Below are 24,614 nucleotides of genomic sequence, written 5' to 3'. Positions count from 1 at the left end.
TTAAATGTAGAAACGGGGAAGTTATAGGGGTTCCTCAGGAAGGGAATTCTTTGTTCAGGGGAGCCCCATGGTAAAAATGTGGGGAATTACTGATATAAAATAAAGGGCAGTTTATGACACTTTGTGTAGAAAGAAACAGGCCATAAAAAAATCCTCCAAAAATCAACAGGTAAGTAAGCTTTGCAAAAAATTCATTTAGCAAAATTTTAATTCTGAAAGTTAAACCCCATTTTCGAGGCAACCCTAAAAACAGCTTGCGCTATGCATACTATTGTTAGAAAAGAAATGCTTCTGATAAATGGGATTAGTTTGATTTAACCACATAATTCAGATTATTTTGTCAGCAAACAGTCCGTTTCTTTTTTCATGCATGTTTAATATTTAGGTAGTTTTTAATTACCATAAAAATGTTCAGAATTTTGTCAACGTATAGTACAGCTCTGCAATCTGTCATTTTGAGATTATGGCTTAGAATGAAAGCAAATGTGAACATAATTATTTAGCTTGTACTCAGCCAGGCCTACATGACGGGACAGTTAACAGCTGCTGCAGAACATCTCAGGATAAGGAACTTTATGTCATTTTGTATATCATAGTTAGCTTTCCAGAGGGGGTTCCTGATAACAACTAGTTTGTAGGCTGATAGCTCACTAAGGCCCTGTTCACACTGAGTATTTCGACAAGCTTTTTGGAGCGGAAACCGCTCCGCAAAACTCATCAAAAACCGTCCAAAAATGCCTCCCATTGATTTCAATGGGAGGCGGGGGCGGTTTTCTCCCTTGAGCGGTAAAACCGCATTGCGGGAGAAAGAAGTGACATGCCCTATCTTCGCGCATATACGCCTCTGACCTCCCATTGACATCAACGGCAGGCAGAGAGAGCGTATTTTGCAGTGTTTTTTGCCCATAGCACTCAATGACCGCGGGCAAAAAATGCAGCGAAAAACGCAGTGAAAATCGCGGCAAACACCGTGCAGGAAGGACAAAATCTGCCTCAAAATTCCAAACTGAATTTTGAGGCAGAATTTTCCTCCTGCAAAAAAGTCAGTGTGAACACAGCCTAAAAGCTTGTCCCAAAACTTAAATTTAAGCAGACAATTGTGTGAGGTTTAGATATTTATTTATGGGCAAAGTATACAGATTAGTTCACCCTTACTATTGCTTGAATCTGGTTGAGGACTCCAATATCTCATCAAAACAATTCAATACAATATCACGACATGCTAGAAAAACGCTTTACAGGCTGCAATCCACAACACAACCACTGGGTGCGACACTTAGACATATATAGCATAGACATCTTGTGTCTGAGTATGACGAAATTCAGGTTTTTTTTAAGCTGGTCATCTTGTGCCACATATCTCAGAATATGCTGAAATAAAGGAAAGGCAAGGCAGAAAACATATGTAATAGCCTCGTTTTTAGTTAAGTGCTGTAGTTTACAATGGATGAACATAGTGAACAGCACTCAACACCCGGATCAGCAGTTTGGAGGAGTTGTCCAGTTATCAATAACAACTTCTATCTCCCATTTTAATGACATCTAATGGATAAGCGGTTTTCTTTAATTGTAGTCAGAAATGAAATTTTCCCGGTCTATCTAATAATCTTTTCCATAGAGTGAAGTACATAATATTAGTTTAGCTAGAGGAAATACATTTTATTATCAGGCCAATAACTGAAAATAAATAAAAAATAACAACCCCTTCTTCAAGACAAGAAATATCCTCAGAGCAGTTGTCATTTATGTTTCAATGGTCCTGAGTAGGGACATTACTTACAGGGGATAAAAATGATGACATCAGTAAGCTGTGTAGTTGCTGCGGTCATGTGACATGATGTCATTATCAGGATGGTACATCGTCACATCAGGATGGTAAATACTGTAGCTGCAGGGACCGATGTAGGTCTATGGTGGCGGTCCAGAGCAGGATTTCCTTATTAAGCTGGGCTTGTTATTTGGTCCAGCACATTATAAAATCATACCAGGAGAACCTACTGCATTATTGTCACTTAGAGATTATTTGCAGAATTAATCAATATAGAAACAAGAAATTCACATATAGATGCGTAGAATAGAACAAATGCATAAACACTTCTTATAAGTGCGAAATTAGCAATGAACACCGGCAAACAGTCCTTAATGCGCTATTCTGTGTAGGGCAAATAAGACAAATAAAAGAAGGGAGTAATTGGACGCTTCTATTTAGTGTAAAATGTCTACCTAAATGCCGACTGGAACATTTTAACAGTAATGACATCTATGCCTTCTCCCCATTTGAAACAGCTGTCAGTGGCACTTATATTCAACGCAACATATTAGCGTGTGGCTGTTTGCCAAAGCCATTTGCATTTAGAGAATTACACTTTACACATGCTAATATTGAAAATGACTAAACAAATAGCATGTGATGAGCTATCTAACCTGTAATCTATGCATTTATTTCTATTATCTACAGAGACCAATATAATACACAATGTGATATTTTACCTCTGTATATAAATAAGTATACAGTCTGCAGGTTTGCGGTTTCGTGGTATGAATGTTCCTGCAGCTGCGATAATGTTAATATTGACTTAGCACTGCTAACCATAAGCTGGTAATGATGTGATGATTAAACAGCTGCTTAACCATGGCTTGTTACGAAATATATATCATTACTCTATGCTTTATATACACACAGGTTTTTATTGCATGTTCAGTATTAAGGCAACCGGTACCTATCTGCAAATTATCTCGACCACCATGGGATGTTGACATATATATAGTAAGTAAACAGGCTTATTTCAGAAAGGAGGCATATAAATTATAGAGGTAGTATTGTCAATACATTGATTGCTTGAACAGAGGTTACTTTAGTCTACAAGAGTATGATGGAGGCTTAATTCTTCTACATATAAAGAGGACCTGTCAAAAGATTATTTCAGCTCAACTGGTTTACTGACCTAAATAGCGCTGTCTCCCTGATTAAAGAACTTTTTTTTTCTTTTTTCCTGGACACCCCCCCCACCCCCCGTTTCAGAGATATGGCCCACTATTGTGTTGGCTCCCTATATGCTAATTTGCTGTTAGCCAACAGGGTGTGAACTACCCTCAAGCTACCTCACACTGAATGGTCAGAATCAGAGGCAGGGCAGCTAGCTCTACTCATTGGCTAACTACAGCAAATTAGCATATAGGGAGCCAACAGAACAGTGAGTCATATATCTGGTACGGGAAGGGGGGTACAGGAAAAAACAAAGTGCTGGAATCAGGGAGACAGCGTTATTCAGGTCAAGTAATATAACAGTAATGTGAAATATGAATGTTAACACATTTCAGGTTAACAGCACCATACTCATAGGACTATATCTAAGGACCTATTGACCTGAAATGGGTGTTGTCACATTTAGAAGTTTTGCAGAATTGGGGGCAAGGGCATTTTGGCTGGATTCACACATTCAGTTTTGAGCCAAACACAGAGGTGGATACAACAGAGAGAAGTATAAGTCTTTCCTCTATACTTTTCCTTAATTTTATATCCATTCCTGCCTTTGGCTCAAAAAACGGTGTCAAAAACTGCACACTGTGGACATGCCCTTAAGTCTTACAATTTCTGTGAGATCTACAGTAACTTTAACAGTTCATATTTTGGCTTTAATCACCGAAGAGGTTTAGGGGTGACCACAGCTCTAGACAGGTGAGTTGGCTTCACCAATCTGAAAAATACATCATCACATTTAAAGTATAATTAAAAACCCCACAAGTAGACGTGAATATCTTAGGTCAGATGTATTATTCATGGCAACCAATCATATGTTTTATACATTGTTCAAACTAGAATGGAAAAAAATAGCTACATTTTGAGTGATTGCAACAGGAAGCTCAATATTTTTTATTTTAATTATATTTTCCTTGTGTTCCACATTGACAACATTTTTTATTCACTTGGGTTCCAAGGTTTTGAGAAATGTAAAATAATTACTTACTTTATTGGGGTAGTTCTCAGCTTTGTTTTTTCACTTGCCTGTTAAAAATAGAAAAACAAAACTGTGGTTATTCATTTATATCATAAGACATGGACCAAAAAGCAGTGCTGGCATGCGCAGCACATCAGTTCACATTCACCAACTTGGAAATACGTCACGCTATCCAACCCAGTCTAGGTGTTGGTAAATAAGGCATTAACAGGTTATGTATTGTATAAATAAAACATGACCCGCTGGGCTGATGATTGTAAAACATGGGGAGATTTATCAATATTCTTACAAGATGTGCTAAAACAGCACACGCTGTACCAAATTTACCAAAATGGTGCTCCTAATGTAATACATTTTGTGTAACTCACTAGGCATGTTAGATATTTTTTTCTTCCTCATTGGCTGGTGTATTTTACACCAATACATTTCCTTCATTATGTTTTTGTCTAAAATAACTAAAATCAGGCAACCTTGGAAATAGTTTTGATTAAAACAAAATCCTACTGTTTTATGTATACAGCTCCTATTCAGACTTATGTGTCTACATGGTTACAGACTACAAACAAACCCTGCATGTAGTCTGATCCTGCTGTCATGAGTTACTTTACTCACTGTGCTTCCTGTTCTTGCTGGCAACAGTAGAATCGGGGGCAAATGGAAGTAAGGCTAAATTCACGCCACATTTGGTGTCTACATTTGAAAATGTTTTAGTGACTGTACCCTCAGATGTACCTTTCATAAACTGTCATAAAAAAATGTATACTGCTAGGTATACAAGTATTGTTCTTTGCTAAGAGTTGTTTTTCGATACAATTCTAAGGTATCCCGGCCAAACGCATGCCAGAAGGACACCTTTTTGGCATATCTTTGGCCATTAAAATCTATTGGCATGTTAGATTACATATTTGGAAGTTTTGGCCGACAGCGCACCACTGACGTAGTGTGAATGGAGCCGCACATGGAGTAACACATGACAGCAGTAGCAGAGTAAACAGGGTTTGTTTGTAGTCTATAGTCATGCTCAAAATGGTAAGATATTTTTTTAGCAAGACTTAATTTTTTATGTTAGGGGCATTTGAGCAATAAAAACGGTTGCAATAGTATATTCTGTGGATGGGTTCATAAGAAATATCAGGGAATTCCAACTCACATCCCTCCTAGTACTATATAAACTCCATGTAGATGTTCCATGCAGGGTTGAAAAAAAAGACACGTCATCAAGAACAACCTGATATTTTTAAGCTGTGGTATTCTAGAGGTTAGATATTAAAGGTCATTCCTATAACACAAAGTTATGGCATAAAGTATAACTAGAATATGCAATCACTTTGTGATTGGTGCCAGTCTTTCCCTCTTGGCCACTTGCTGTGAAGGGAACTGCAACAGTGCTCCATTCAAATGAATGGGTCCGTGCTCCAGTTCCCTGCACAGCTGGTGACCGGGAGCTCCACTGTGCAGGGAAAAACAGTGAAGGGGACACAGCATTAAACCAGCACTGCGGCTCCTTTATTCTCAGAATCACTGGGTGTCCCGGCTGTAGGTGGCACATCCTAGCGATATGCCATCACATTATGTAATGGGAATGACCCTTTAAGTTACTAAACTGCCCATATACTGCCCAAACTTTTCCCCCATCACTGTGTGTAACCTTGATCCACAACTAATAGCCAGACCCCACAAGCATGACTTTTGAAGATATAGGTTGGAGGGATGCAAAATTAGGGGAAGGGGCACTTGGAAAAACTGGAATGCACATTATGGCCCCCTTATTAGTTCAACAACCTAGTAAAACACTGCATTGTAGAAAATATATCAAGTTGTAAATATCACCTTCCCCTAGTTTTCTGAAGGACACACTAGTTTTTTAATCACATGGAATTTAGATAATCTAGACAGCTATATATTATAATATTATCGTAATAGTATCATGCAAATAAGCAACCTATGATCAATCTTTTTAAATTCAGCTTTTTAAAAAATAAATTCCAAATGATTCCCTATTACAAAATTATTTTCTTTTACTAGCATCCAAAACACTATTTTTTACACTCTTATTATTTAAATTCATATATACGGATAAGTCTACAATTACTTTTTATTACGCTCCAAAATGGTAAAAAGGAAAAAACATCAATATAAATGCCTTTACTCTTACAGTATATTGGCACTTCAATGCAAAGTAATTTTCTTGTAAAGTACTTAAAAGCAGAAACTGACAGTGTTAAAACACTAAAACACTCAACTACATAAACTGCTTTGTGGATGCGGCTGGTGGTCTGCCCAGCTCCCATAGAGACGTGTTATAAAATTACCATTGCTATTAGCATACTGATTCCTTCCTTATGACAAGTGATCCCAGGCCACAATAAATGAGCTGCAGAGGTTAATGCTTAAAAATGCAGCCCTGCTCTTTCAAGACAAGAAAATCTGCCAAAGAAAACCCACTTTGCTATTATCTTGGCACATACTGCAATATAGACAGACAGAATTAAAAGAGACCATAGACATGACAGTATGATCAGATGATCAGATCTGGTGGGAGATAAAATTCATGTATCTATAGTGTCAAAACAAGTCAACTCTGATCCATAGGAATCTGTTCTATTAGTTAAAACATCTATTGGATTAAGTTAAAATATGTTCTATGTTATTAATATTTCTTATGGATTTAACAACAATCAGCAGAAGGAGACAGATTTTTCCTACTAGGACCAGCAAGATTATCTCAACAAGACAAAAAATGCAAAGTGAAAAAATACATCTGATTACTTGCCAAATCTTTGTTTCTATGGCTACCTTAAAGAGGTTGTCCCGTATGCACTCCTTCTTGAATCTGCTGATTGTCGCAGATCTAGGTTTTCTAACCCAATGATCATCTGTTAGTGCCAGAAGAGGCTCCGTGGGGCCATTATTTTCCCCTGAAGTATACGCAGCATTACATGGTGCCAATTCAAATGAATGGATCACCAGCTAATACATGGTGGTGTCAAGTATGGCAGAGAGGAGACACTCTTTGCATCACCTCTCGGGGTCCTGAGTGGCAGATTTTACTCTATGACATCCATATGCCCTAATAGAGCATATGGAGAAGGTTTGTTCAGATTGGACAGTCCTTATAAAGTAAACGTTCAGCCAATTTATGTTTAATATTATGAGCAATTCCATAAGACAATGTTATAATCAGAATACATGAACAGAGCACAGGCTGCCATAAACAGTCTGTACTCTGCTGATGAGATAAATACAAATCTACAGGTAATTTAATGTCTCAGTTGCCTTAAAGGGTAATTATTGGTAATCAAACTGATGGCATTCCTTATCATACTAAAAGTAGCTCTTATCCTCCATACCATACAATTTATGGACATCACATATTTTCACACATTAGATTTGATTATATAATTACATGATGTACTTCAGATCATCTATTACTTTTGAGAACTCAATGGTTGAATTAACCTTGCCTTAAATAGAGCAGTGTTACTATTTTTCCCTTGTCAAAAGCTATAAACTACAATGAATCACTGCTGTAAATAAAGACACAAAACGGATGATGAGAACCTAAATACATAGTAACCATAAAACAAATTCCAAAAATGTATGTGGCTTCTCCCCTCCTCCTCCCTTCTTCTTCGCTGCAGGCTCTAACCTAGGTTCCCTAGTGGGTAATCACTATCTGGATATGAATGAGCTGGCGTCTTAATCTGCTCTTCCTAATCACATTTTTTGCAGTTCTAGGGCTGATAAAAAAAAAATCCTTCCAGTACTCTCTCCCAAAAATCTGGTATTTGCTGATTGAACGCGCAGTTTATTAACAAGGTCAGCTTTTCTAAGGTTAATGTGGCACGAGGTAGGAACAGCAAGTGTATATGGCTACCACTCCACTTTGAAGACTATTAATATTTACTAAGGGTAAGAAAGGCCAAGTTATGACCAAATGTGCAGATCAATTGTATCTTGTGAAACTGATGAAAAAACAAACACCAAATCATCCAAATGAGTAAATTCCATGGCCTCTCAGTTTGCTTTAGACATAGAGACTAGGTCGAGTTTATTGCTGAACCCATTGATCTGTGTACAGTCCATTTATCATTCATGAAAAGAGCCAGTGATCTTCACAGTATATTAAAAGAAACAACTGAGATCATCTGTCAACGGGCCTCTTATTTCTGTTTCCCTCTCCACAGGGACCGCATCTCCTTCGATTCTTCTTGAATTAAAATGTTGCTAAGCAACACAGCTGGGGGCACCGATGGTGGAATAGCTTCAGTCTATCAAACTGTTTAAGCAGCTGGAGTTTTCAGTGGTGATTTTTTTTTCCACCGAACAATCATGAATAATTGTAGAACACAAGCCATACTCCAATACCCCAGAATATCACATATGTTTAATGTAAAGTGGGATGAAAACCTTTTCTAATGCAAATGTGAGGTGAAATTCTCTATTATCATTGCTGGACTCTCTCCAATGGCTTATTTGGAGCTGTCATTTTCGAGAAATTAGTGAACGCAATAAAGCATCATGAGATGTACTTGTATGGAGCAATCTAGCAGAATAATCCAAAAGCTGTCATTAAAATTATTTTGTCTACACCTAAATAGTAATCCCTAGGGTTGTTGTTAAAAAAAATAATGAAATAACAATAAATAAATATATATATATATATATATATATATATATATATATATATATATATATGCAAAGATATGCCAAGTCACCGGCTACATAGTACATTACTGAATTATATTTTCATATAGTAGGAAAAATGTAACAAGTAAAAAAATACAATCTGGGATTTGATGTATATATATATATATATATGTATATATATATATATATATATATATATATATATAAAAACAATTATGTATATATATATATATATATATAGTTACATATAAAATAACCCAAAAAAATGAAGAGGCAGCACTCAAAGGAAATTGGTGAAAAAAAGTGGTGTGTTTATTCACCCCAGGCAGGCAGCGTTTCGATCCGTTTCTATGGGATCTTTGTCTACCCTGGACCAGGTATCACTTCTTCCAGCCCTCTATTTAAAGAGGCTCTGTCACCACATTATAAGTGCCCTGTCTCCTATATAAGGAGATCGGCGCTATAATGTAGGTGAAAGTAATGCTTTTTATTTCTAAAAACAATCTATTTCAAACCACTTTATGAGCGATTTTTAGCTTTATGCTAATGAGTTTCTTAATGCCCAAGTGGGCGTGTTTTACTTTAGACCAAGTGGGCGTTGTACAGAGGAGTGTATGACGCTGACCAATCAGCGTCATGCACTTCTCTCCATTCATTTACACTGCACTAGCGATATTTTTATATCGTTATGTGCAGCTACATACACAAACACTAACACTGCAGTGTCCTGATAATGAATATACATCACTACCAGCCTGGACGTGATGTTTATTCAGAATCCTGACACTTTTGAATCTTTTCTGTGAGATTCCAGCAAGGCAAGTGTAATCTCGTGAGATTACGATATAACCTGTCATTTCAAATGAGATTACGCTTGCCTTGCTGGAATCTTACAGAAAAGATTCAGAAGTGTCAGGATTCCGAATAAACATGACGTCCAGGCTGGAGGTAATGTATATTCATTATCAGGACACTGCAGTAACTATAACTATATCGCTAGTGCAGTGTAAATGAATGGAGAGAAGTGCATGACGCTGATTGGTCACTGATTGGTCAGCGTCATACACTCCTCTGTACAACGCCCACTTGGTCTAAAGTAAAACACGCCCACTTGGGCAGTAAGAAACTCATTAGCATAAAGCTAAAAATCGCTCATAAAGTGCTAAAAATAGATAGTTTTTCAAAATAAAAAGCATTACTGTCATCTACATTACAGCACCCATCTCCTTATATAGGAGATAGGGCACTTATAATGTGGTGACAGAGCCTCTTTAACATTTTAGTTAGTCATTTACCTCATGGCAGGTTCTCTATAATTGTCCAATATAAAAGTAAATGTCTCAAAATATTTGAACATCTTAGAGCACTATTTTGTACATACTGTTACTGTAACTATTCTTACAGCTTTAAATATAAATATAAATATATATATATATATATATATATATATATATATATATATATATATATATACACACACATACAGTACATACATACAGTACATACATATATATACATACTTACATACATACATGTGTATTTAACCTTTATTTTTTATTTTAACTCATGTCTTAACAACATTTTTAATAATATAGAGGATTTTAATAATATTTAAGATATGCTTAATTTAAAAAAATTAGATGTTCATTGTCTTGCAGTTAGTATAACTTACCTCTGTAAGTATAAGGTATACATTTTAATGCACTTGGATATATGATCAGTGTTGTGCAGATTTATAGTATGGATCAATATAGGAAAGGGTTCTTTACAGTTAGGCCACGTTCACACGTGGCAGAATTATTCCGCTGCAAATGTTGGTGCAGATTTGGGGCAATTACGCAACGAATCTGCACCAACATTTGCATATTTGACAGGTAATTCAGACGTTGCAGATATCACAGTGGACTTGCCACAGATTTCAGTTTTTGCATTGCAAAGGCTAAAATCCGCAGTGAAATTCCGCTGCTTCTCCGCAATTTAATATGCTTGCCGCGGAAGGAAAATTCTGCACCGCAGCCTAATTTCCGCACAATTATTTTCAGCAACATCTGAACTAAGATCCTAAAAATGTATAGAAACAGATGTAAAAAACATCTGCTGCAGAACTCCACTGTGGACGGTCCGCAGCGGAATTCAACAGTAATTCCGCCACATCTGAACCTTAGAGCTATGGAATGCTTTACCCCAAGAGGTAGTAATGGCAGATACTATGTTAGTATTTAAAAAAGAGCTATATGTTAATCTAATGACAATGGCATTGAGGGTTATAAATAATTTAAGAATGAATGACATATTTAATCAGGAAAACGTTGAACATGAGAGACGTGTTTCTTTTGTCAACCTAAATAACTATGTATCTATGGTGTCCTCAGCCTTCCATGGTCCTATGCTTTATCCTCTACACACATAGATTTTTTTTAATGTGGGAATTTGCAAGAAATTGTGGCATGTTTCATCATATATTACGGAGATATTCTCTCCATGCATGGACCCTTACCTTAGGATTAACATAATAACAACTATGACTAGATCATGCAAATTCATAATTGTGCATTATATAAGCATTATATAAGTCTAAATGTATGCTCTCCCTAGTCCAATCAGTATTAAACTCTGTGCCATATTCTGATGATAATTGACTATGTGGCGGATATCCTATAATGACACAATTTAAGAGACAGTAGACTAATAAAACTAGACTAATAAAAAAACAACAAAATAAACATGTCTATATGTAATGTACATTCCCATGGGATTAGGGAATTAACTAAATATTTACCTGTTTGCACTGGATACATAAATTAATAATATGCTTTATGTAAATCTCTTTTCTCCTGTAATTTAGACAACCAAAATTGAAAGCCTATTTTTCACATTTTATAGATAATAGTTTTAAAAATTAGATAAATAAATATTTATATATGTATACTTTTTATTAAAAGCACCTAAGTATTTGTGTGTGAGCCTTTCAGGATGAAAAACAAAAAAACCAAAAAACAGGGCCAGCAGCCCTTTCCCCATCCCTGGGCTTTGCCACAAGGTTTAGAATTGAGGCTTTGGCTATCTTATGTTATTTTTCCTTCCTGAACTAACTGAAGGTGCACTAGATGAGAAATGAAACTGAGCAGCCTGTCCAGTTTGATATATTTAACTCCTTAAGGAGGATCTGTCACCTCTCTTGGCGTGTCTGTTTTAGTAAACACTTGTATTCCCCATGATATAATTCTGGAACATGTTTTCTTAGAACTATGCCTTGTGCCATTCCTCCGTTATTCCTTCTTGAAATCTAAGTATAAATTGACAATTGGGTGTTACCACTCTGTAAGCACTGATTGGACAGTTTGTGTATGGACACACCCCCAACTGGTAACACTAAATTGTTAATATATTCATAAATTTCTAGTAGAAATAACAGAGGAACGGCACAACATTGAGTTCTAATAAAAGATGCTCCAGAATTGTTCATTCATGGGGAATATAATTATTTACTAAAACAGACATATCAGGAGAGGTGACAGGTCCTCTTTAAGGGCCAAGCCCTATTTGGTCTGAAAGACCAGAAGAAATCTCATGTTTTTTCCTCTAACAGTCAGATGGTTCTAACTTTTTTTATTTTTACGTTGATGCAGATGTGTGAATCCTTTTTTTTGGGGTGAGTTGTGATCTCTATGTGGACCAACTTGGGGTATATATAATATTTTAGCATTTCATTGGTATGAATTCAAATGCTGGAGGGGAAAAAAAAGCAATATGCACAGGCATATGGTATGTTCTAAAATGCCATTATAAAGGACAACCCTGATGCCAGTTGAACTGGACAATAAGCCTGAACTGAATTATATGTCTTGATGCCTTGTCCATGTGACATAACATGGCTGCATCCAACATGGAAACTTTAAATCTCACACTACTCATTTTGTTAATACGGAACAGAGTAAAAATGTCACCTTATAAAGTTCACCTTTAGCTTTAAACCAAACTTTATTGTCATAGATCATTGCTCCCTACAAGTTTAGCATTTATAAAATACATACTGAAAAATGATATTGAGTTCAAATACAGACCCACAAGTTAAATACAAGATCATGGGGAGGGCAAAACAGTCAGTTAATCCAGACTTGATGGACACTTAGGCCCTGTTCACTTTGCAGGCGGAAAAATCTTCAGGAATTTTGAGGCAGATTTTGACCTGATGGCAGAACACTTGCCGTGTCCTTTGACACTTTTTTTTCGCTGCATTTTTTTTACCACGGCCGTTGATCACCCCAGGCAAAATACGCTTTCTCTGCCTTCCATTGATGTCAATAGGAGGTCAGGGACGGAAATGCCTGAAGAAAGTACATGACGCTTCTTTTTCCAGCGAGCATTTTTTTGCACATGCAGGAAAAAACACCTCCGCCTCCGATTGAAATCAATGGGGGGGGGGGGGCGTATCCGCACGTTTTTTGGCGTGGTTTCCAACTCAAATACCACGCCGAAAAACTCTGTGTGAACTAAGCCTAAGGTTGGAAACTCTTTTCATTAAGCAGAAGAAATCACCCTCTATTAGTGGTGTTTTCCAGAGGACCTCTGTAAATCTATGTATGGCCTTAAAGGAGCACAATTATAAATATTACATGGAAGAGCCCTATTAGCGCATGGAAGTGGCCTATTAAATATTACATGGGAGGCCCCAGTGAGAACATTTTATTAATGCCCTAAGGCAGACACCTCTTATTCTTTTCCTAAAAGGTTAACTTTATATTTAAGCTGGAACGCTTTGTGGTTCAGTGCAATCTAATCCATTGGTATGTTCAATAATATTGTCATAAAATTGTAAAATCTGTACAGTGCACCACTTAATAATCCAGGAAATCCCAGAAGAAATGTTAAACAGATGCTTGCTTGCTATAATGAACATGCCCTATAAATATCCTTTGTGATGGTCAGCATGATTCTGAGAGAAAAAAAATCATTGAAACATTGCAGGCTGCTGATAACTCAAAACTTAAAAGACAGTTATTAAATAAAAAATGTCAATACTCGTGTCTTTGCAAAAACATTTGAGACTGATTATGCTGTTTATATTGAAAGAATAGTATGAAGTCTATATCTTTAGATCTTTTATTGAGCTGTGAGCCTGGCATCAATAGCTGCTGCTCAACTGTAAATGAAAATTGATTCCAGATCTAACCCTTTACTTACAGCGGTCCTCTAATCCAAAATAACCCCATTAAACAGCAAAGGAAAGCATATTTAATGGAATGCTTCGCACAGCCATAAATATCTCCAATGTGACGGAGACACAAGCAATGTATCATGCCTAAAACCTTTTTTTTTACAATAAACAGGTTGGAACCAATTGATAATGGCAAGCAGGAAATGTTAGCCTGTCCTGAAGAACAAGTTATCAGAAGGAAGGAGGGATAAGTACATCAAGTGGTATTGCTCTAAACCAGGGGTCCTAAACTTGGCCGGATAAATGGAAAAATGTGAAGTCGACGGGCCGCATTACTTTCAAATTTGATACAATACAAAATTATTGTTAATGAATTAGTTATTTGAACTACTATAACACTACACTACATTACTATAATAAAACTACATTACTATAACAATACTACATTACTATAATAAAACTACATTACTATAACAATACTACATTACTATAACAATATTACATTACTATAATACTCCACGTGCTTATTTAAATAGTTTTTTTTTCCAGTTTAAGTATCGCTACATGTTTGGCAGACACAAGAATGTCAAGATTGGGCAGCCCCTTCTTAGATAGTGTCACATCGGCCTCTGTAGATATTGCCATAGTGTCCTTGTAGGTACTGCCACAGTGCCCTCTGTAGATACTGCCACAGTGCCTTCTGTAGTTATTGCCACAGTGCCCTCTGTAGATGCTTCCACAGTGCCCTTTGTAGATACTGCCCCCCTGTAGATAATGGCACAGTGCCCTCTGTAGATAATGCCATAGTGCCCTCTCTAAATACTGCCACGGTGCCCTCTGTAGATACTGCCACACTGCCCTCTGTAGATAATGCACACTGCCCTCAGTAGACAATGCCACACTGCCCACTGTAGAAAGTGCCACCCCCCCCCTTAGATAGCGCTCCCCCCTCCTCCGTAGATATCTCCATCAGGACCACCTGTAGGAGCGGAATCCCCAGCCAGAGTATAGGCCGGGGATTCCGCTCCAGGAGTAGCCACTGACGTCACTGTCCATATGCTTAAAGTAGCGCTGTGCCCGGAGAGACCTCGGCAAGCAGAGGAGCTCCCTCTGCTCCTCCACTCTGAACTAATGCTAAAGCAGGGAACTGACGATTCCTTGCTTTAGCATTGGGTTAAACTGTATCTGCATCCTGAGGATGCAGCTACAGTTGACAGCGGGATGTTTAGCAGAACACAGCCCAGAATCCGGGAATTTGGGATGGTTAGGAGGTATGGCCTCCCCGGGGGGAATGTAGCACTATCTACAGAGGTGTGTGTGTGGGGGGAAATATCTACAGGGAGGGGTTGCACTATCTACAGGGGGCTGTGTGGCTATTGCTCACATACCACCAACGGACTTTTCTCCTTCATGATGTCATGAAGGAGCACCGGCGTATTCCTCATTCGGCCTGCTCTCTACTCTCCCGATGGGGCTAAGGTGCCCCACGGGCCACTGATGACAGCCTCAGGGGCCGCATGTGGCCCGCAGGCTATCTGTTTGAGACCCCTGCTCTTAACCCATAGCCAACAACTATATTTTTATTATTTGTATAATTTAAATATTTGCATGTACATTAAGAATAAAATATGTTATCTATTATTTAAGGTAAATGTTCTTTTGGAGAGGCAGGTAAACCTGAGGGCCACTATTTGCCATGAAAAGTAATTCATGTAGTTGGCATAATGTGATACTGTGCATCTCTGTGAATGGACAATAGGGCTGATGTGAGACAAAGCTGGAACTAGCAGCTAATAATCAGAGTCTGAATGCAATTTAAGAATGTTTTTATTCCCCAATATCAAGCAGAGATTTTGATAATGATGAGTGATTGAAATAGAAAGTATATTAAAAAGTTGTATTAGTTATATATTGATTCAGCTTTTTATGTGTAACACTAAAAACCTTTATTAATTATGTTCTACCACTGTACTTGTTACAGGATGAATGATTAAAGGGGTTGTCTCATGAACACAACCTTGCCTTTGTACTCTATTAGGGCATATGAACGTCATGGAGGAGGGTCCTCCACTCGGGAAACCCCTCTTTGAGCCAGAACTGTAAGAGTGGCTCCCACTCTGGCGGATTGATGTCATACATTCACCTAAATGGCTGCCATGTAATAGAACAGACAAGGCTACCTCCGGCAAATTTAGCCGTTTGTCAAAGTTCCATTTAACGGAGGTGTTTTTATTAATAAAATGTAAAAATAAAACGTACTGATAACATGTAAATGTATGTGTAAAACTGTTAAAAATATATAGTAAACAAATTCTTATAAAATTTTACAAGCGCCATATACAAAACTGGATTGTATTGTAAAGTTCTTCTGTGATTTTTTCATGTTTTATTTTCCATCTCAGAAATCTTTACATTGTTTTGACCTCAGCGGTATGAAATTTCCAGCCACATCTTACAGTAAATTAGTGCCCATATTTAAGACCCCCCTCCAAAAAAAACATAAAACAAGAACAAATAAAAAAAACTAGCATTTTTTCGTATTTTTTGTCTCATGTTACTTTGTTGTAAGGCAAATATTGTCATTGCCAAGTCTAAGTAAGTTAATCAAACTAAACATTACGCATTTCAATACTATTTCCTAGGGATTTGTGGCCTTGGAAATTGTATTATTTAATGAGTCAGATGATATACTAAAAACTATTAAAGGCATTACAACTAATTACCCGCTGAGTGTCTTATGGATTTGGGGTCTTTAAGGTCAGACATTGCAGTTTACTTGATTTGTAGCCAATGAATTCCAATTAGTGTAACTATCGAAGGTATACTTATTTAACAATACCTGTTCACTGTCTTCCTCGTCACTGCTGAGCTTTAGATCATCTTCAAGCATTCTATATAACAAAAGAAGAATTAAAAGAAATATTAATAAAATATCCACAGTGAAGATGTTTTAAAATACTTTGCTAACTTGAACTTAAGGGGAATGTATCGTCAGAAAATGACCTTTTGTCTAAATTATGTTTTTATGTTATACATATTTTTTTTTAAATTGGTGCTGTTTACGTTTTTATTCTCCATGACCGTTTATTTAAAAAACAAAAGTGAATTATTGGAAAAGAAAGCAGTTTACACACTGGCCACTTAGCCTTCACAATAGGTTGACACATCCTGTTCTGTAAAGGTGACTTTTCAGCTTGTGCTATGTACACTGGTGCAGGGTCAGCAGTCATATCATTAACCTAAGAGGACGGGATTACAATGAGATGTAACACCTCAGTTATAAAGCTGGCAATAGGTGATGGAAACAGCTAAGCCTCTGTGCAAACTATGTTTGGCCCTAAATTGAGCCATTATATGGATACCATTATTGTATATGGGCAACGTATGAGTTAAACTGATGCCTAATAGTGGCACCCGTCACCTATAGGCTATAACAGTATCCGTTTAACATACACGTCATGAAGAGGATCATGAGCAGTTCATGGCGTATACGCTTAACGTACACCATTAAACTCTATGGTGATGGATGTTAAGATATCTGTCACAGCGTACATTTAAGATATACGTCAGGAGCTTTTCCTGGCATATAGGTAAAACATAGGCAAAAAACGTAATGTGCACAGAACCTAAGCTCATCTTCCTTCCTCCCTGCACATTTACCTCTGCATATGTCACAGAGCATGCCCACAACACTCTCCCATAGAAGTCAATGAGTCATTTTCTGACTTTTATTATTTCCAGGTGAATGCTGTAAAGCAAATTTCTGGCCTTGCTGTTGCAACAATTTAGGCAGCATGGCTGTCCCCATAATCACTTAAATAAAACATAATACAACATATAATCAGATAAAAACAAATGAGAGCAAAATTTAAGTTTTAGCACATTCTTTTAGTTAGTAAAAATAACTAAAAAGTTATAGTTTAATGAACTATGAAACTTTGACAATTGTAAATGTAGCATCATATATGTGTTTTTTTTTAAATATATTATGGAGGTTTCAATATATAATATAACAGGAAAGTACAATGAATGCCCCATAATACAACATAATAGAAACTGTAAACCATTACCTTCTATCACTGGACAGAAGGGTTCAATTCCCAACCAAGGCAACATCTGAAATGTGTATGTTCCCCATAGGCTTCTGAGGGTTTATGCTTTAAAACTTACCAATAGCTTATTTAGCTTAGATTTAGGTGTGCAAGATATAAATAAACATAACTAATACTGCACATAATAACAATGAAATTACTGGAATATACAGCAAGACTTGAAATAAGGATTTCTCCAGAATACCATACTGTCATAATATCTTCAGCCACATATGAAGCTACATTGAGAAGCCAAAAAAGACTTTACATATCAGCTGTCAAACTTTCTTGTCTAACCCGAGTATAGGCGGGAATCAAGGGAGGGCATCATCACTATAAAAGGTAATTTGGAACATTCTAATGTAACAGATTTAGAGGTCACCAACAGAGGTCCTGTTACATTTAGTTACATCTTAAGATGCCCTATAAATGCCTAACTAGTGAATGTAGTTTTGCATCTTAAATGTCCTCCAAGGCACCAATCGGAGGGCTAAAAAATAGCCTTTTATACCTATATACCCTTTTTGCTCAAATAGTCAGAAGTAGAGCTCATTCTTGTGTGCCTTTTATTGGCACCTGGGATCATTTAGTAGATGCATTTGTATCTAATCGCCTTAATAGGTCATCACTTAGATGCCTTAAAATTATGGCAGCCTGCCTTGGAAACACAATAGTCCATAAATGATACTATCTCTGTGACTTTAAAGGAACATTAAACCTAGAAATAACTTGCCCACAGTGATTGTCAGTCTAGAGGATTTTCTGCATGTTCCTAACTAAAACAAAACATCCTGTAGAAATACAGAATAAAGGTGTTATTTTCCATCTGACCCCTTCTATTTAAAGCCTAACAGTAGACTGAGGGGTGGGGTTTATCCAAAAAGGAGGGGCTTAGCATTTTTGTTTTTCTATTTACAGAGGCTTGTGAGGCGGAAGAAAAGGGGGTACAACAGCTGATCTTCTGGCACACATATAGAAGAATACTTGATATATTTCTAACAGCCTTGATTGCAATAGGATTACAGGAGGTGTTTTCTATTTTTCTTGTGCATTTTCTTCATTTAATGTTCCTTTAATGTCAATTTCATCTTTTGATTTTAGCCTACCAAATGTCTAACACTGCTGGTTAGCGATAGGGTAAAAGGGTAGCAATATATCACATGCTAGGCTCAGGGTAAAAAATACATTTTATTTTGCTACGCGCAAATGAGCTTTCCCAAATCTACCGAACCAGGAAGCGTTCGGCATCTTGAGCTCCAGAGCTCCAACCCCTCCCCTCTGGAATTGATTGACAGATCTGCTTGTCTTCAGCATGATACAAACAGAGCCGTCCATCAACTTCAGAGGGGAGGGGTTGGAGATCAAGATGTCGGACACGTCCTGGTTCGGCACATACGGGAAAGCTCATATGCATATGGCATTCACCAGAATAAAACTCCTTTTTTACCCTGATGCAAGCACTAAGAGGTTGTGAGCACTAAGATAGACAGTGAGCTACACAGATATATGCACTTGTGTGATATTATTATTGATAAATATGCCCATTTCAACCAAAAATGTGACTTTCACATTTTTTCACATGACCCTTACTACACAATGCCATAGACAGATAATCAATTACGTGTTAAAAACAATCTAATTATTTCCATCATGAATGTTTACAGACAAAATAGAGACTGTGAAGGCTTTGAAACTTTCCTTCATAAAATGTATTCTGCTTGCACTGTAAGATCTATCATCAGTTAACACCAGCTTGATCTGAACTGACAACCAAGCACAAATATACAATATGTCAGTACACTGGCAGGGTACAGAGGTATCACTCTTTTAAATATGAATGCTTTAAAAGTTGAGAGAGTTAACTAAGGCTCCTCTTGTTTGAAGGAATCCCTGGCAGTGCATTAAATCTTATTTTATTCCCGTCACACAATAAAGTTGCTGCCTTCACCGGTACAGATACATCTGTATGTCAATGGTAAACAAATGTTACCAGACACGCAAAGAACAATGGCCAGCCACATCTCTACAACACTTCATTACACGTCAGGGAACAATTAACCTTTTTAACACATATTAATCTGTAAAATGAACTCCTCAGGTAGGAAACGCTTTAACACCAACTTTTTTCTTCCAAATCGACAACAAAGAAAAGCCATTGACCGTGAACATTCATATCAGCTCCTGGATTTATTTCTATAACATAAGTATTAAAGCATTTTGTGAATTGGCTTGCCCAAGGTGATTGTTTGTTAAGTAGTAACATATTTGTCAATAATGAATAATACTAATACAGTACAATATAAAAGATAAAGGTCTAAAAAATGGAAAAAAATCTTTAGATTTTTAAGACTTAAGGGCTATGTACACCTTTGACATGTTTTTTTATTTAATTTTTTCAATAAAATAGTGTATCAGTGTGGTTGGTGCAACTTCCTATATACATTTTATTCAAAATTATTTTTTGAGATACAGCTGCTTCTGTATACAGAGTAGCTGTATCTTGCGCTAAGACTTGAATCCGTCAGGCCCGCGGGACAGATGGGTCCAGGGTCCAGTCTTGCGTCACGGCCAGTGTCAGCACCCGGCGAACCCGGGCAAGTGCCGGGGGCCCACTACACTTTGGGGGGCCCAGTCGGCAGCCAGGTGCTGGCGCTGCATTCATGGCTCCTCCAGGAGTGGAATCCCCAGCCAAAGTGTTGCCGACGGGATTCTGCTTCTAGAGGGAGCCCCTGTCTAGGAGGCGGCGTAACTACCGCATAGCGGCTTCTACGGGGCCCACGGCATGAGGTGGCCCTGGCCACCCACCGTCACAGGCCCTCCCATGCCCAGTGGCCCCGATAGCAGCAGCTATGGGTGCTACAGCGATAGCAACGCCACATTCAATAGTATCTGCGTCCTAAGGATCTCCCTACTCCGCCATTTACTAGTCTACAAACTTCCAGGCAGAGTGATAGTAGCACTCTGCCCGGGACTCCGGCTCTGGGGATGCCCCTGACAACCACATAAAAAGTGGTTTTTATTTACTAGAAGTGTAAAAAAAAAAAATAAAAAAAAAAAATACACATATTTGGTATCCCCTCGATCGTAACAACCCGAACAATAAAGTTAACACATTAATTAAACCTCCGGGTTAACGCCATACTAAAAAACACACAAAAACAATGTCAAAAATCCTTTTTTTCCAATCCCCCCCCACCAAAAAATAAAGTAAAAGTTGAACAATAAGTTTCATGTGCTTCAAAATAGTACCAATGAAAACTACACCTCGTCCTGTAAAAAAACAAGTCCACTTATGGCTACATCGAACAAAAAAATTGTCATAGTCAACGGCGTCAATTTGAAATGCGAAAAACAATGCTGGAATAGCAGTTTTTTTTCAATTCCTTCCCAATTTTGTTTTATAAAAGATATTCAATATAATATATACACCCAAAAATGGTGCAACTGAAAAATACAACTCATCCCACAAAAAAACAAGCTCTCAAAATGGGCTCGGTCCTTAAGGGGTTAAAGGGTATTCCAGCCAATAGCATTTATGACCTATCCACTGGAGAGGTGATTAATGTTAGATCAATGGGTGTCTGACTGCTGGGACTCAATTGGTAGAACAGGGGATCCCAATCCATGGGAGGTATGGAAGTAGCCAAGCATTCTTACTCAGTGTTCCCAGACATATCTTAAAATTGTGTGGAGCGCGCATGCATAGCCACCGCTCCGTACAGCTCCTCTCCATGGACCTGATGGACAACAAATCTAGCAATTGTCAGAAGTCCTAGGGGTTGGTTCCCCACCAATCTAATATTCATCACCTATCTAGTGGATAAGTAATAAATGTTATTGGTTGGAATACCCGTGTAAATTCTTGAAATATGTATTAAGAAAATACATCAAAAGTATTTTATTTCCTTAATATACTTTTATGATTAAAATCTCTCCATTAAGCAGCAGGGACATTTAGATAATTTAAAATTAAAATTCTCCTTTGCTTTACTGGGGAATGTAAGCCTGTAAGTGGTTAAATAAGCAATTCTTTTTATTGCATTATATTAGGGAATTGCTATTTTAGTCTTTTAGGAATCATGATATTAGTCTTATTATATGGGATAATTTACAGCCTAATGTAAATTATAAAAATATTAAAAGCCACCAGGGAATATATTTACTGACATGAAGTTATAGCAGCTGAGGCATGTAGTAAACATTACTCTGACCCAGTTACTGGGGAAGAAAGGGATATAGCTATGGGGGCAGAGATTATAGTTTCACCAGGGCTTTGGTGTCTTAGGAGGCCCAACTTGCCCTCTGCCACAAAAGAGTACAGCAGTATATAAATGAAAGATTATGGTCGGCTGTTCTGTTATAGATTTTGAATTAGAGCCTCTGGGTCTATCTTCCTGAAAAGAGGAGTAAGGGGTTTAATGTCAATCACTGTCTTATTGACATAAATCTCTTTTTTTTTTTTATTCTCAAGGAGTCTCAACAGCAGGTGATGATGGTGTTAAAAAGTTCTGCAGCATCTGTAGTATTGAAGCACCTGCAGTACCTCTTTATTGAGAAGGTGGAGATTTTGTGTCAATCAAACACCACTTGAATTCTATATTGATAGGTAGGTTCTGTAGGGGCTAGGCTGCGTACAATACAGTACATTGTACAGCTTCTGCAGAACATCTTTTACATGAGGAAGGAGTTTCTTGCCAGTCACTGTGTAGTGAGGTAGAAGCAAGAATCAAAGGCCAGGCAGAACAAAAGATGAGCTGCCTGTGAGCAGGTGAGGAATGGTTGCTGGGAGTTGTTGTTAGTCTTCTCAGTGGGGCCAGTTGCTTATCAGTGCTTTCTGATTTTAGAAGATAATTATTATACACATTTACATATAATTACCGTGTTTTATTTAAATTCTTAAATAAGTACATTGTCAGTAAATTCCCTATTCATCCCTACTGCTTAGCAGCATTGGAGTTATTGGTCATAATCTATCCAGTACATGGAGCATTGTCGTAGCAAGGATCGATGGTGCCCAAAAGCACAAATTGGAATGGGAACCCTATTTGGACAAAAGCACTGTCAAATTTTAGTTTAGGAAACATGGTTATTATGGTCTTCACTGTGCCTATCCACCCTTCCTCAGCCTCTCTGCTCATATTAGAAAAAAACAATTTGTAGATAGAAATATTAAATATTAGCCGTCCTGGGAGTAGGGGCTGATGTGAGAGTATAAAGCCTTGTGGAAATATGTTGATACTGTTTAAATAATGAAAAATAGACAATAATAAATATTAAAGTTTAATAGTTATCAATAATAGACAAATATGAAGAAGACAAATCATATAAAGTTTCATCAATTTCCAATTCTGGTTCACAGGACCCTGGAACATTGTGCATACCATCCCCCTTCTGTATTTACCGCTTATTAATACACTTTAATTCACTGTCTTCCTGGTAGAAAGTCCCTTATTCCTCGGCCTTACAAGATTACTCTGCATAAAATGTAAGAAATATATTTGATTCTTTATAGCAAACACGATGCCTAGTGGGAGCAGTGAATTTATATCATATTAAATAGAGCCTTTACCATAAATGGCGCACATCTATATACAGGAGGGATGCTGTATACATGAGAGCTTTTTAAATTTTTTTTATTTTAAGGTGGCATGAATGTAACCAACTGAAATATATAAGAAACTGTATCAGGGAACACATCATTATTACAATGTCAATTATTATTATTTTTTTATTAATTTTATAATTACATCAGATTTTTATTTGCATACAAGTGTTTTCTATTGAGTTTACTTAGTATTAAGAACATTTATATAGTCATTGAGATAGAGAGAAGATAGATAGATAGATAGATAGATAGATAGATAGATAGATAGATAGATAGATAGATAGATAGATAGATAGATAGATAGAAAGGCTCAGGTTGTGTTAGCCCAAACGTTGCACTTTTGGGGTCAATAAAGCACCCTCCTTTTTCATCATAAGCCTTTGTGAGTGCTGCCTATTTACTGTTTTTTGTCTAGAGGGACAGTAGTTAGTTCCCTAAGGTTTGCCCTCCCCCCTTTCATTTAAACCTGTGCTGCTGGATTCTATTTTTTGTAGATAGACAGACAGACAGACAGACAGACAGGTAGACAGACAGGTAGACAGACAGACAGACAGACAGATAGATAGATAGATAGATAGATAGATAGATAGATAGATAGATAGATAGATAGATAGATAGATGATAGATAGATAGATAGATAGATAGATAGATAGATAGATAGATAGATAGATAGATAGATAGATAGATAGATAGATAGATAGATAGATAGATAGATAGATGGATTAAGGTCTTGAAAATTAAGAAGCTTTTCATAGGTAATGTCTACCTGCTATTTAGAGGAGCTCTGCTATATGACTATAGAAGAGCTTAATGGTACTCCAAACTTTAAAGAAAATGTGATGTAGTCTAAAACACACCTCCTGTTCCATCAATGGTTGAGGCTGGCTCTCTATAAATCCCTTATGTTTTAAACTGCAGCTCTGTCTCTGTGTATAAGCACAAACTCAACTATAAAAAATTATAGCAAGTGTAAGTGATTATTTAATACAAGAAACTAAGGGCAAGAGTGAAAAAAATAAGATTCTCAGGCAATTGTGATTGCTGAGTAAAATTAATCTTTTGATATTAATATAGTGTACAGAACGGGACCCTGAACAGACACAAACTGACACAGACGGAAACCGTTTCCATCACCATTGATTTCAATGGTG

General features: G+C 37.2%; 1 protein-coding gene across 1 annotated transcript in view; it reads right to left on the bottom strand.

The window, feature by feature from the left end:
- Window positions 1-24,614, bottom strand: part of LOC142697920 (AF4/FMR2 family member 2-like) — a gene marked incomplete at its 3' end in the record, with an annotated part of 383,807 nt that overhangs the window by 52,944 nt on the left and 306,249 nt on the right. Inside the window, exons 8-9 of the mRNA XM_075847722.1 lie at window positions 16,607-16,658; window positions 3,969-4,006 (exon numbers count right to left, since the gene is read on the bottom strand). Coding sequence (XP_075703837.1) covers window positions 3,969-4,006; window positions 16,607-16,658 — 90 coding nt within the window. The remainder of the gene's footprint in view (window positions 1-3,968; window positions 4,007-16,606; window positions 16,659-24,614) is intronic.

The sequence above is a fragment of the Rhinoderma darwinii genome, assembly GCF_050947455.1.
Source record: "Rhinoderma darwinii isolate aRhiDar2 chromosome 8 unlocalized genomic scaffold, aRhiDar2.hap1 SUPER_8_unloc_3, whole genome shotgun sequence".
Classification (NCBI taxonomy): domain Eukaryota; kingdom Metazoa; phylum Chordata; class Amphibia; order Anura; family Rhinodermatidae; genus Rhinoderma; species Rhinoderma darwinii.
Note: the sequence above shows the minus strand (reverse complement) of the source record. Positions and strands in the feature narration are given on the sequence as shown.